This window comes from Protomyctophum bolini (genome assembly GCF_963924005.1).
Source record: "Protomyctophum bolini genome assembly, chromosome: 9".
Classification (NCBI taxonomy): Eukaryota; Metazoa; Chordata; class Actinopteri; order Myctophiformes; family Myctophidae; genus Protomyctophum; species Protomyctophum bolini.
This window is the reverse complement of record NC_137870.1, coordinates 43,298,834-43,313,474: the sequence shown is the minus strand read 5'-3', so window position 1 is coordinate 43,313,474 and position 14,641 is coordinate 43,298,834. Positions and strand designations below refer to the sequence as shown.

Here is a 14,641-nt window from a genome sequence, read left to right as displayed (position 1 = left end):
AAGCTGTTGATGGTCATCGTGAGATGTCTGTTGGTCTGTGTCTCCTTGCCTCTGGCCGCTCGCAAATCCAGCCGGATGATGTAACGACTGTACTACTTCCGGTTCAGTCAAGGTAGTCTCGGAGAACTGCGTACGATCATTCGGAGACCGTGGTTGGTCTGTCTTTCCATGCTGCGGGTCGGTCTCGGATGTGTGCGCCGGATGATGTGCCTGCACTTCTTCTGCTGGGTCGGTTTCGGAGCTGGTGATGATCTTCTGACGGGTTGCTGAGGGGAGCTGTCCGCTCCTCGGCATTGGGGAGCAGTAGACGTCGTTGAGGCTCAGCGAGGAAGGGCTCAGTCCATTGGAGCAGTAGGCGCCGTTGAGGCTCAGCGAGGAAGGGCTCGGTCCATTGGAGCAGTAGGCGCCGTTGAGGCTCAGCGAGGAAGGGCTCGGTCCATTGGAGCAGTAGGCGCTGTCCTTGAGGCTCAGCGAGGAAGGGCTCGGTCCATTGGAGCAGTAGACGTCGTTGAGGCTCAGCGAGGAAGGGCTCGGTCCATTGGAGCAGTAGGCGCTGTCCTTGAGGATCGGCGAGGAAGGGCTCGGTCCATTGGAGCAGTAGGCGCTGTCCTTGAGGATCGGCGAGGAAGGGCTCGGTCCATTCCTCATCATTTGTCTGTAGAGGTCGTTGTGGCAACTCATCATGTGCTCACAGAGGAAGGTGAAGGCGCTGGCGTACGGGCACCCCGAACAGAAGGCCAACGACTCTGTCTGGGACGATGCCGACCTCGCTCCTTCCAGGGCTGGTGGTTCTGGGAGGCGGCCTTTTTTTTTCCGACAGCATTCCAGCCGACGGGGCAACGGTCCGATCCGCAGCGGGGGTTCTTCATCGGCAAAGCTGCCGCTGTTCATCATGGACTGTAATGGAACAGAAGACGGACGGTCTGCTGGAACCGGGAAGATATCTGGCAGCCTGTTTCGTGGAGCGCGATCTGCGTTATGAATGTATGAGTGAAAAGGCTCGAGCTTAAATATGATCTCGCATGATGTCACGGTGAGTCAGCCGTGACCAAATATGGAGTTCCAGGTCAGCCATGCCCAAATATGGAGTCCATGATGTCAGAATTAGTCTTGGGGTATTCTGACTATCAACAGGGGTACATTATATGACTCTCATAGCACTCGGACATATTGAGTAACCATGGCTACCTTCAAGTTTATTAGATAACATCATTGGGTAACAGTATGAACTAGAGAAGTCGCAATTTTGAAAGATTGCAAAGTGTGGTTGCCGCAGTCGCTTACATAGGCCCCTCCCACTTGACTATCTTGACTCTCTTGAAAAGTAATTTGAAAATGTCACACTTGAATAGTTTGAATAGTTTGGCCAATATAGCTACTACAAACGTTATGCAAAGCTCGGCCAGTCACAGCGGAAGTTAGGTAGGTTACTCCAGAAAAATAATAATAAAGTGTGACAATAACTATAGTCTGGTTATGATTTCTATTACTTCTGGTAAAGCTTGCATAATTATACTCTTGGGAGGAACGTCATCTGGTGCCTTTGCGTAGGACTCACAGGCTGTGTGAAAGTGTCCTTCCTTAGAGTGTGTAGTGACTTGTATTTGTACACAGGCCCTGGATCATTGGTCTGGTCCCTTCTCTCAGTAGTCCATTGAATTCTCTTAGAGTGAAGTGCTCAGTTATTGAACCCTTGCATCTGAACTTGCGCATATGACCTCATAGTACTGGCGTCATAGACTGGCCTGGACTATGTGGGCGTGTCTGACACAGAACTCCATGTATGGGCATAAAGGGACACAGACAGACACAGACATCTCCATGTATGGGCATAAAGGGACACAGACAGACACAGACATCTCCATGTATGGGCATAAAGGGACACAGACAGACAGATACAGACATCTCCATAAATGTGCATAAAAGGGAACTCAGGCAAATGACTACAGCTATTAGCAGGGTGGGTGGCAGGGGGGTCAAGTCGTTCCAATGCTGTACAATTGGAGTACTCTGATGTGATAAATATTTTGTGATAGTATATTGGCCTGGACTCCATATATGGACGTCCTTATCGGCGAACATTATTCTCTCTGAAATGGCAACGGATTGTGGACGTGTCTCAAACTAGAGGTTTGGGCCACTAATATGTACAGTATTGTACAGTCTCTGTAATGTTTATGTTTTACTATTACTACAGAACAATCTAAAATAAAGGGATTTAAGATCATTAAAGCTGGGGCTGTTGCCCTGAGTCCAATGCATTTCTATGCCTATACTTCCGGTCCAGGACTTGTCCCAGTTGGTTGTACCCATGCTCAATAGAAGTTTATGTACAGTAGAAGAGCCGCCATTGGACCGAAGCCCCATGAAGTGAACGCAGTTTGCGTAACTCTGTCTATATCTCTAAGGCTCTGCATGGTTCTGTGGCTCGTCTGGACAACTGGATCTCTGATATCTGTCAGTCCTTGTCCCTTTTATGCCCCATATATGGAGATTGATGATGTCATCAACGTATGCCCATATATGGGCTTGCCCCCTTTGTGCCCATCATTCATATGGCATCAGGCGTAACAAAATAAATGTGGATAGAAGTGGACAGGTAAAGACATCTCTCAACAGACATCTCAATCTATCTTCTATAACTATAAATCCACCAAGTCTCTGTACTTCTGTATGTCTGTTCGTCTTGTAATCCACGTAACTCGAGTACTGTTCGCCCTGCCGACTTCAAATTCGACACTCGCGCTCAAAAGGCCTCGATCTGCCCGGCCTCTGGACAGACAGTGCCCCTGCCCAGTGTCCACTGTATATGACCACTGGTTTACCATCGCAACCACAGGTTTTACCATATAGCAATCACCAGTTTGACCTCAGCATCCACCCATTAGACCCTGTCAACTGCCTTTTATATACCCTATCAACTTCCTATTACACCATGTAACAAGTTAGCAACCACGTGTTTTACCCTATAGCAAACTGCCTAAAACCAGTTTCTTTCCACACACGACCTCGAAATAGTCATCCATGCACTCATATCATCCTTATGAGCTTGTAGATCTGCTATTTTTCAATAGTCAAGTTTAACATAATGCTTAAAGATCGAGTGCCACCATTTTTTCCCACCCTAAAATATGATCATCGGGTATTATTACAATATAAGGGGGAACTTTTTCCAAAAAGTGTACAGTATTTGTTAAAATCATGCTTTTATGTGGGCACCCCCACCAGTTCCTTAACTATGCCTGGTTTGCCTGGTGGGTGGTGATGGCTTTAGTTGTATGATAAAGGGGGAGGGGTTAGGGGAGGGGCTGATAGTGTGGTGTCACTATATTACTGTTTACTTCATTGGCCCGTTTGACTGTCAAGGGTTCAGCCTCCAGGAAGAAACCCTAAATACAAAGTTAATACACCATTGCACATAAAAACAACTCCAGGGTGTCTAATGAAGTCACCTCATAGACACATGAAAAACTGGAAAAAGAAAAAAAAAATGTGGCACTCCATTTTTAAAACACCAAAAGGGGCTCCCCGTTCAGAATGGACTAAAACTAACACTGTGTGCGCTGTGTTTCTTTTCTTCAGGCAGCTGGTGCGGACGTTGCTGCTGGGTCAGGGCCTGGCGGCGTTGATCTGTGGCACGGCCGTCAGCTCTCAGTACCTGGCCAGCGAGTTCCACGTCAACGCGCCCATGGCGCAGAGCGTGCTCAACTACGCCCTGCTGTGTGCCACCTACACCACCATGCTGCTGTTCACCACAGGTATGTATAGAAAGGCCTATATTCATATAGTCTGGATTTTCGGTGGTGAGCTGACCAACGCGACCACCGCGAAATAACGTTGAGCGGTGGTGAGTAAAAAACAGAGAGAAGGGCTGGAGCGGTGGCGGCGGTGGTTTGCTCTTCACCGCGGCTCGTGATGTCATGTTGTAGTTCGGTGGTTACCTAACCACCGAGAATCCAGACTATGTATGAGCCTTAATTGGAAGGCCAGATGGCTCAAGGCGGAGTCTCTGACGTATAGTTCACCCGGCGGCCATCTTGCTGAGGGCGCTACAGTATACAGTATGTTCTATGCAGGCAGCTCAAACAAAAATAGTCATAACTTGCTCAAATCTTGACGGGTTGGTTTATTATACAAACGTTGTCAACATGGCTATGATTCAGGCCTATCTGCTTAATGTTGTTTTTTGAGTGGTGCAACCACTCCTACAACCAGCAATGTCCGTGTCCGCCTACTTATGTGTGTCTGTGACGTTAATGAGCACGAAAATGAGTACCAGTAGGGGCGCTGTCGTGCGCTGTTGTGCCAGAAACAGAGAGAGAGTGCTGCAGTTACCTGCTAATGAGAGAGAGAGGGGGGGGGGTATTTGCACCACTCAGTTCACACGGGTGTGATTTTCTATGAACGTCTCAGTTGGAGCTAGATCAAGTCAAACCAAGACTATATAGTCAGACCTGGGCCAGAATATCACCTGTTTTCAACCAACATAAATTCTGCCCACTAAGACGGACGTCCCATGGATCAATCAGCTCTTACAGTATTTGCGCCGCCCTCGTTGAAAACAATGTATTTCAAACTCCAGCAATTAATGTCTCGCGCTCGAGCACTCGGTTTCTGCCCCCTCAACGTCGCAACTCTTCTATTGGATGGCTCTGTGCCAACCTACAGTATAAAAGTTTGCTTCCGACACCTCTGATCAAAGTTATAGGGGCGCTTCACACCGACAGACATCTTCTAGGTGTGAGACATTGTTTTGTGTGTAGTGAGTTAATTGTGTTGCTACGTGTGTGAATACTCAGTGTGTGACCCTTTAAACCATGCACAGGGGATGGCCATATCTTACAGGTTCTAAAGCACAGAGGCTGGAAGTACCTGCTGCTTGGACTGGTGGACGTGCAGGCCAACTACACTGTAGTCAAGGCCTACCAGTACACCTCTCTGACCAGCGTGCAGGTACCAGTATACACCTCTCTGACCAGCGTGCAGGTACCAGTATACACCTCTCTGACCAGCGTGCAGGTACCAGTATACACCTCTCTGACCAGCGTGCAGGTACCAGTATACACCTCTCTGACCAGCGTGCAGGTACCAGTATACACCTCTCTGACCAGCGTGCAGGTACCAGTATACACCTCTCTGACCAGCGTGCAGGTACCAGTATACACCTCTCTGACCAGCGTGCAGGTACCAGTATACACCTCTCTGACCAGCGTGCAGGTACCAGTATACACCTCTCTGACCAGCGTGCAGGTACCAGTACACCTATCTGACCAGCGTGCAGGTACCAGTATACACCTCTCTGACCAGCGTGCAGGTACCAGTATACACCTCTCTGACCAGCGTGCAGGTACCAGTATACACCTCTCTGACCAGCGTGCAGGTACCAGTATACACCTATCTGACCAGCGTGCAGGTACCAGTATACACCTCTCTGACCAGCGTGCAGGTACCAGTACACCTATCTGACCAGCGTGCAGGTACCAGTATACACCTCTCTGACCAGCGTGCAGGTACCAGTATACACCTCTCTGACCAGCGTGCAGGTACCAGTATACACCTCTCTGACCAGCGTGCAGGTACCAGTATACACCTCTCTGACCAGCGTGCAGGTACCAGTATACACCTCTCTGACCAGCGTGCAGGTACCAGTACACCTATCTGACCAGCGTGCAGGTACCAGTATACACCTCTCTGACCAGCGTGCAGGTACCAGTATACACCTCTCTGACCAGCGTGCAGGTACCAGTATACACCTCTCTGACCAGCGTGCAGGTACCAGTATACACCTATCTGACCAGCGTGCAGGTACCAGTATACACCTCTCTGACCAGCGTGCAGGTACCAGTACACCTATCTGACCAGCGTGCAGGTACCAGTATACACCTCTCTGACCAGCGTGCAGGTACCAGTATACACCTCTCTGACCAGCGTGCAGGTACCAGTATACACCTCTCTGACCAGCGTGCAGGTACCAGTATACACCTCTCTGACCAGCGTGCAGGTACCAGTACACCTATCTGACCAGCGTGCAGGTACCAGTATACACCTCTCTGACCAGCGTGCAGGTACCAGTATACACCTCTCTGACCAGCGTGCAGGTACCAGTATACACCTCTCTGACCAGCGTGCAGGTACCAGTATACACCTCTCTGACCAGCGTGCAGGTACCAGTATACACCTCTCTGACCAGCGTGCAGGTACCAGTATACACCTCTCTGACCAGCGTGCAGGTACCAGTACACCTATCTGACCAGCGTGCAGGTACCAGTATACACCTCTCTGACCAGCGTGCAGGTACCAGTACACTTCTTCATTCATCCATGTAACATCCATGGTCATCCTTAACCAAATGGAAGTACCGTTTGGGTTCCATCTGTACCCTCTTAAGCCAATGAATGACTGTAGGACTGTTGGTGTGTGTGTGTGTGTGTGTGTGTGTGTGTGTGTGTGTGTGTGTGTGTCTCTCTCTCTCTCTCTCTCTCTCTCTCTCTCTGTGAACAGCTCTCCTCACTGGCAACTCTTATCAAGTCTCTCACTTCCACACAAACGGTCACGTTCAAGTTCACTGCATGGTTCACTTCACAAGCAAGGTCTGGCGTGGAACCGTCTCTTATCCCCTTCAGACGATTATAGGGGGACGTTCTAGATTAGAACAAGACGTTACACAAACACAACAGCATAATATATAATAATAAAACGACATGCACAAAGGATAAACAATATTACTGGATTACAGCGGTAAATAATGTACAACCCACTCCATTCCATTCCCTCACACTGCACACCTGTCCCCAACTCTCATCAGCCCTGCAGTGCTTCCCATTACACACCTGTGAACCCTTTGCCATTATCCTGCTGCCTATAAATACTGGACTCATTGCAACACACAAACTGTCACGATACCAGAGTGACTGAACCCAAAATGCGGAGCTACAAGCAAAGTAGTTTCAAAAATGGTTTATTTCAAGCAGAAGGCAAAAAGGCCAAACATTACAATTTACATTTACAAAAAAACTCAAAATCCAAAAGGCAAAACAAAGTCCAAAACTAAAACAAAGCACTATAGGCCAAAACACAAGTCCAGAAAATGGCATGAAACCTTATAGAAAATGAGAACGAGGGATTTCCAGGAACAGGAGAACATGGAACACAAAGATGAGCACCGCGGACAATGAGTTTATAGTACTGACAGTTTGTGTGTATAACAGTAACGTTTGTATAATACTTTGCAGCTGCTGGACTGTTTCGTGGTGCCCATGCTGATGGCGTTGTCCTGGTGGTTCTTAAAGACGCGGTACACGGTGATGCACTGCGTGGCGGTGTGCGTGTGTCTGCTGGGCGTGGGGGCCATGGTGGGGGCCGACATCCTGTCTGACCGAGACGTGGGATCCAGTAAGACTGTCTGTCTGTCTGTCCTGTCTGTCTGTCTGTCTGTCTGTCTGTCTGCCTGTCTGTCTGCCTGTCTGTCTGCCTGTCTGTCTGTCTGTCTGTCTGCCTGTCTGTCTGCCTGTCTGTCTGTCTAAGTCTCTTCCTATCTGACAGAGCTAAGAGCTAGTCAGACTATCATCTAAGCTGTGGAGCCACTGGCGTTCTATAGCCATGTATGTACAGAGATAAGATAATGTTTGTTTATGCTTTGTTTACTTTTGTGTTTATCTATCTATCTATTTATCTATTTCTAAATGTCTACATTTCAACAGTTTCCCTGCGGTGATTAAACAATCGTTTTCCTCATGCCGAGTCTATATACACTAACCTTTGAAGAGCCACTGCGTCGACTGATCGTTGCTTGTCATGACAATCCCCTTTAGAACGGTGTAAAGTTTACTGTTAACGCTTACGTCGTATAGTGTTCGAAAATACATGCCAAAGTGGCGATCTCACAACAACAGAGCGGAGGGAGGACCGCACCACTGCCGCCATTGTAATGCATTGGGCCTCAATTTACGGAATTGAAATTAAATTTGAATTAAATTCAAATACAATATTGGGCTATAGCTACCATCAGCTTGCGACTGACAAAGGTATAAACAAACCAATTATTCTGGAGTTTTTACATCTCATGGAAAATTATTCAATTTTGTATACCGGTAATGAATTAATCAATATACATATTAATTGATTGATTTATTGATTGATTCATTAATCAAATATAATTAATGAATGCATTGATTCATTCATTTGTGTATTTGTGCAGGGGGGGGGGGGGGGGGGTTAGTTTGTGTTTTGTTTGTGATCTCTGTATAAGTATAGACTATATAGACTATTCCTTTCTTTGTGATAATTATTTTAATAAAAGTTTTATCTACAATCTACAATATCTCTTCTTGTGTGTGTATATATAGCGTCTAACATCCTGTTGGGTGACGGCCTGGTGCTGCTCAGCGCCACGCTGTACGCCGTGTCCAACGTCTGTCAGGAATACACCGTCAAGAACCTGAGCCGCGTGGAGTTCCTGGGCATGGTGGGGCTGTTTGGGACCCTCATCAGCACCGTGCAGATGTAAGTGTGTATACTGTGTAGTGTTGTATAGAGTTCTGTTTGGAACCCTCATCAGCACCGTGCAGATGTAAGTGTGTACTGTGTAGTGTTGTAGATGTAAGTGTGTACTGTGTAGTGTTGTAGAGAGAGTTCTGTTTGGAACCCTCATCAGCACCGTGCAGATGTAAGTGTGTACTGTGTAGTGTTGTATAGAGTTCTGTTTGGAACCCTCATCAGCACCGCACAGATGTAAGTGTGTACTGTGTAGTGTTGTATAGAGTTCTGTTCGGAACCCTCATCAGCAGATGTAAGTGTGTACTGTGTAGTGTTGTACGCAGATGTAAGTGTGTACTGTGTAGTGTTGTACACAGATGTAAGTATGTAGTGTGTAGTGTTGTAGAGAGTTCTGTTTGGAACCCTCATCAGCACCGCGCAGATGTAAGTGTGTACTGTGTAGTGTTGTAGAGAGTTCTGTTCGGAACCCTCATCAGCACTTCAGCAGATGTAAGTGTGTACGGTGTAGTGTTGTACGCAGATGTAAGTGTGTACGGTGTAGTGTTGTACGCAGATGTAAGTGTGTACGGTGTAGTGTTGTACGCAGATGTAAGTGTGTACTGTGTAGTGTTGTACGCAGATGTAAGTGTGTACGGTGTAGTGTTGTACGCAGATGTAAGTGTGTACTGTGTAGTGTTGTACGCAGATGTAAGTGTGTACTGTGTAGTGTTGTACGCAGATGTAAGTGTGTAGTGTTGTACGCAGATGTAAGTGTGTACTGTGTAGTGTTGTATGCAGATGTAAGTGTGTACTGTGTAGTGTTGTACGCAGATGTAAGTGTGTGTAGTGTTGTAGAGTTCTGTTTGGAACCCTCATCAGCACCGCGCAGATGTAAGTGTGTGAGGCAGGGCCGACTATGAGGGCGCAGTGCTGTCTAAAGTTTCGAGGGTGCAGGACAGGTCAGCACATTTGGGCAAGTGGCTGAGTATGTGGCATTGTTTAGCCCAATGAGTGTTTTTTGTGCAAAACGAATGCTTGGAATGGATTCAGAATCATGATTTATCTTGCTTTATTGCCTTATTATCATTTAGCTGGACCCCCTGGAACTCCCTCAAGGACCCCTGGGTTTTTTGTTTGTTTGTTGGAACAACTGGTGTTAATGTGTTTCTCTCTACAGGGTGATCCTGGAGCGTGAAGAAGTGGCAAACATCATCTGGAGCTGGCAAGTTGGTCAGTATCCCGAACACCCTATATTTTCTGGAGCTGGCAAGTTGGTCAGTAATGGTATCCCTAACACCCAATATTCTCTGGAGCTGGCAAGTTGGTCAGTATCCCGAACACCCAATATTCTCTGGAGCTGGCAAGTTGGTCAGTATCCCGAACACCTTATATTCTCTGGAGCTGGCAAGTTGGTCAGTATCCCTAACACCCCATAGTCTAGCGTTGCCAGACTGTTGCCTCTCGCAATTTCCAAATGCTTCCATCATACGGTATATACTCTAGTCTGGAGCAATGGAAGTTCTATCATGAGTAAAATATGAAGAGGAAGTGGAGCCTCCTCCTCCCCACTTCTGTTTCGTCTTTATAGTCGCGCACATACATTTCTCCTAATATACAGACAGTACACTCTATACAGCTGCATGCCTGCAGTGTAATATAGTTTATAATTGCATCTCTCTCTCTAGGCGTGTTATTCGCCGGCTTTGCGGTGTGTATACTATGTACAGTTGTACACTCTATACAGCTGCATGCCTGCAGTGTAATATAGTTTATAATTGCATCTCTCTCTAGGCGTGTTATTCGCCGGCTTTGCGGTGTGTATGTACACTCTCTACAGCTGCATGCCTGTAGTGTAATATAGTTTATAATTGCATCTCTCTCTCTATAGGCGTGTTATTCGCCGGCTTTGCGGTGTGTATGTACACTCTGTACAGCTGCATGCCTGTAGTGTAGTATAATATAGTTTATAATTGTATCTCTCTAGGCGTGTTATTCGCTAGCTTTGCGGTGTGTATGTACACTCTCTACAGCTGCATGCCTGTAGTGTAATATAGTTTATAATAATTGCATCTCTCTAGGCGTGTTATTCGCCGGCTTTGCGGTGTGTATGTACACTCTGTACAGCTGCATGCCTGTAGTGTAATATAGTTTATAATAATTGCATCTCTCTAGGCGTGTTATTCGCCGGCTTTGCGGTGTGTATGTACACTCTGTACAGCTGCATGCCTGTAGTGTAATATAGTTTATAATTGCATCTCTCTCTCTCTAGGTGTGTTATTCGCCGGCTTTGCGGTGTGTATGTACACTCTCTACAGCTGCATGCCTCTAGTGTAACATAGTTTATAATAATCTCTATAGGCGTGTTATTCGCCGGCTTCGCGGGGTGTATGTACACTCTCTACAGCTGCATGCCTGTAGTGGTGAAGATGACCAGCGCTACGTCGGTCAACCTGTCCCTGCTGACCGCTGACCTGTTCAGCCTCTTCTGTGGCATCTTCCTCTTCCAGTACAAGGTATGTTGTCGTCGTCATCATCATCATCATCGTCATCGTCACCATAATCCGAACCCATTCTGACCCATCTGAGATCAGATTCTAACGCACAGATGAATGGTGGTTCTTTAATGCATTTTGACCTGAGATCAGATTCTAAAAAAATGTCTTAAATCCTGACAGTTAAAACAGTCAAAAAAGCAGACCTACAAGCTCGTAGCGCGCCACTCGGTGGCGCGCTATGAGCTTGTAGATTTGCTATTTTTAAATAGCTTTAAAGCATAACGTAATGCTAACACCGAAACGGGTTCCCGCCCGGAATGGGTTAAAGTACATAATTAAGTACATTAGTTTTTCCAACTTCCACTACAATTATTTGAAAACTTTAGTTACAGGTTACTTTGTGTAGATTGCACACACACACACACACACACACACACACACACACACACACACACCCTGGAACAACATATTTTCCGATAGGGGTCGGCGGCCAGTTACATATAATTGTTGGGGTCCTTGACATGAAATAGTTTGAGATTCACTGATGTTGGGTTTTTCAGAAAACTGACTTCATTTTGTAGAATCTGTTGTCAGGTGCAGTGGGAGTTTTTAAGTGGTGCAACCACTTCTACATCCAGCTTTGTCCGTGTACCTGTGTGTGTACCTGTGTCCATGAGCCTGAGTATGTTACTTATTTATACCAGAAGGGGGCGCCAGAAACAGAGAGAGGGGTAGTGCTGTGTCTCTAATGAGAGAGAGAGAGAGAGAGAGAGAGAGAGAGGGGGGGGGGGGGGGGGAATTGCACCACTTGGTTCACACAGGTGTGATTTTTTATATTACTATTAGTAAGTTAAACAACATCAGGAAGAAGCAGGACTCAACCATCAGGATTCGAACTCCATTATTTTATTGTATTATATGTTCATCATCACACCAGAGAGAGACTATAGTGTCTCTCTCCAGAGCTTCCCTCAGCACTCCCCACACATATTTAATACTTTCAGCAGTGTACAGAGTTTCAGGAGTAACAAGAGATGGTCATTCCTTAAATGGACTCCATTCTATAGTTAACTCGCACAGTTTGAAATAGGTTCACATGAGTCGGCAGTCTCTAATGAGTTTGTCAGTGAAGAACAGGTGGTAATTAGAGAGTTAAGTATCATCTACTAGTAGGCTACATGCATTTTTTTGCCACCACACAGGTCTAAATGAGTTAATAATGTTCTGTCAATATCAAAACGCTGCATCCTCTTCTTGTGTCCTCAGTTCTCGGTGCTCTACCTGGTATCACTGGCGGCCATCCTGATTGGCTTCGTGGCCTTCCACGTCACGCCCACTCCCTCTGACCAAGGTTATACAATAGTTTGGGATTTTTCAATAGAGTTTATAGTTTTAGTTAGTTTCGACTAAAAATGTAATTCAGTTAGTTTTTAGAGTGGGGTTGCTATACCTATTTATTTATTTTTTCATTTTTGTGACAATGCTTATAGTTTTAGTTTAGTTTTTTTTATTAGTTTTAGTGTTAGTTTTAGTTGGGGTTTTTTTTGGCCCTGTTCAATCTGACGAATAAGTCAGGTGCAGGACTGAAAGGGACAGCTAGGGTAAGTATTGTGTAATAAAAAGCCAAGAAAAGATAGCATTTTAAAAAGTTCAGTTACAGATTAAGCTTATAAATACATTGACAAAAACAAAAACTAAGGCTATTTTGTTTATCATTTCAGTTTAAATGTTTTAGTTAGTTTTGTAAACACTCGCTTTAGTTAACTATAATACAATTTACAATTTAGGCATTTAGCGAGACACCGCTTACTGTACAAAACATGGTAATACATAAAAAATAGTCCTCAATAATTATACGTAAGCTAAGAACCGAACAGTGGAATATCTATATAATGAAACTATGCATATAAACTATAGAGAGCTATGTCTACAACAATGCTATGGGGCACAGTGGCACAGTTGGTAGTGCTGTCGCCTCACAGCTAGAAGGTCCTGGGTTCGATTCCCGCTCGGGACACTGTGGGCGCTGGCGGCGTGTTTCCTCCTCCGCGTCATCAGTGCCCATACCCGAAGGCGGGGTTGGTGAAAGGGCCTTTCTGTGTGGAGTTTGCATGTTCTCCCCGTGTCCCCCTAGGGTAGGTACCCTCACATGTTCTCCCCGTGTCCCCCTAGGGTAGGTAGCCTCACAAAAAACATGCAGTAATCCTGGTCACTAAACTGCCTCCCCCTGGCCAGCCGGGGCACCTGATGGAGGGGAAAGGAAGTGGTTGGAATAACGTGTTCCTTCCACGTGCCAACCAGGGAAACTCCCCCCTGTCAGGTGTAAAGGAGCAACTTGGACAAGCATGAGTTCAAGTCCGTCGCTCTCCCTTTGTCCCCCATATATGGGGACTAGGTTGGCGGAGGGTGTGTAGAGCCCAGGATCACATTAGATGATTGACACAGGGGTGAAAAATGGGTTACAAAATCGTGGGATAAAAAATATTTTTTTAAGAATAATATAACCTTTGCGTTTGACACCACAGACGACGCCACCGTCATGACCTCCGACCCCTCCTCTGCTGTCGGGGATGCTCCGTGCCACCACGCCCCCTCTGATGCCGCTGACGCCGCCACCGACCACCAGGGGGAAACCATGGTGCAGATCACGCCCTCCAGGGAGGTGGAGAGGGACGTCCTAGAAGAGAACGGACGGACGCAGGAGAGACGGAGGGATGGAGACCGTGATGGACGGATGCACAGACGGAGAGATGATGGCGAGCATGAGTGGACGAGCGGATGTGGGCTTTCAGAGGACGACGAAGACAGGATGCTGCGTTGTTTAGCAGCGGGACGCGGAACTAGAATGTGAGCTGTAGTGTTAGTGTGTATATGGACCATATGCAGACCGCGGTCATCTTACCATATAAGTTAACCCATTTTGGGGGGCGGGAAGCCGGGAACCCCTTTTGGTGTTTTAACTTGCATTATATGTTATGCTTTAGCTGTTGAAAAATAGCAGATCTACAAGCTTGTAGGTCTTGTGTAGGTCTGCTACTTGTGGCGCAAATCTTTGAATATATATTCTTTCAGAGCGAACGTTTTTAACTCAAATCTTTGCTTCTGAGGGGTTCCTGGAATAACATATTTTCAGATGGGGGGTCGGTGGCCAATTACATATAATTTTTGGGGGTCCTTGACATGAAATATTGAACACCACTGATACAGAAACATGAAGTATTTCAGAAGGCTGTCAGGATCTAGAAGACTTTTTTTTTAATCGGGCCTAAATGGGATAACTGTGTGAATAATGATGGGGAAGTGGCGATGGTTATTTTCCATTAATTTTAAGTGAAGAAAGTGACTCGGTCAGATAATGAACAATGGTGACACGATATTGCTTTTGTTAATTTTAATGTGAGTGAATTGTTTATTCATTTAGTCATGGATTATGCATGGAAGCAAATCAACTTCCTTTTGGCTACAATCTCACAATGCATTGTTCTGTATTTCTGCTGCGTGTATATATTGTGTGTATTTATTTATTTTCTGTGTTATTATGACTGAGGTGATTATTAATGACCAGTGTTGTTCAAGTTACTTTTAAAAAGCAATTAGTTATAGTTATAGTTACTAGTCTGAAAAAGTAATTTTATAATTTTATAAAGAAATAAAGGTTTTAAAAATATATA

General features: G+C 45.9%; 1 protein-coding gene across 1 annotated transcript; it reads left to right on the top strand.

Moving 5' to 3' along the window:
- Nucleotides 1–682: 682 nt before the first annotated feature.
- On the top strand, nt 683–13,821 carry slc35f2l (info solute carrier family 35 member F2, like; the record flags this gene model as incomplete). The annotated part of the gene is made up of 9 exons (XM_080772987.1): nt 683–798; nt 3,583–3,758; nt 4,826–4,953; nt 7,233–7,392; nt 8,346–8,502; nt 9,653–9,705; nt 10,834–10,988; nt 12,237–12,321; nt 13,496–13,821. The coding sequence occupies 9 exons, from the start codon at nt 683–685 to the stop codon at nt 13,819–13,821; spliced, it is 1,356 nt and encodes a 451-aa protein (XP_080629113.1).
- Between the last annotated feature and the right edge of the window lie 820 nt (nt 13,822–14,641).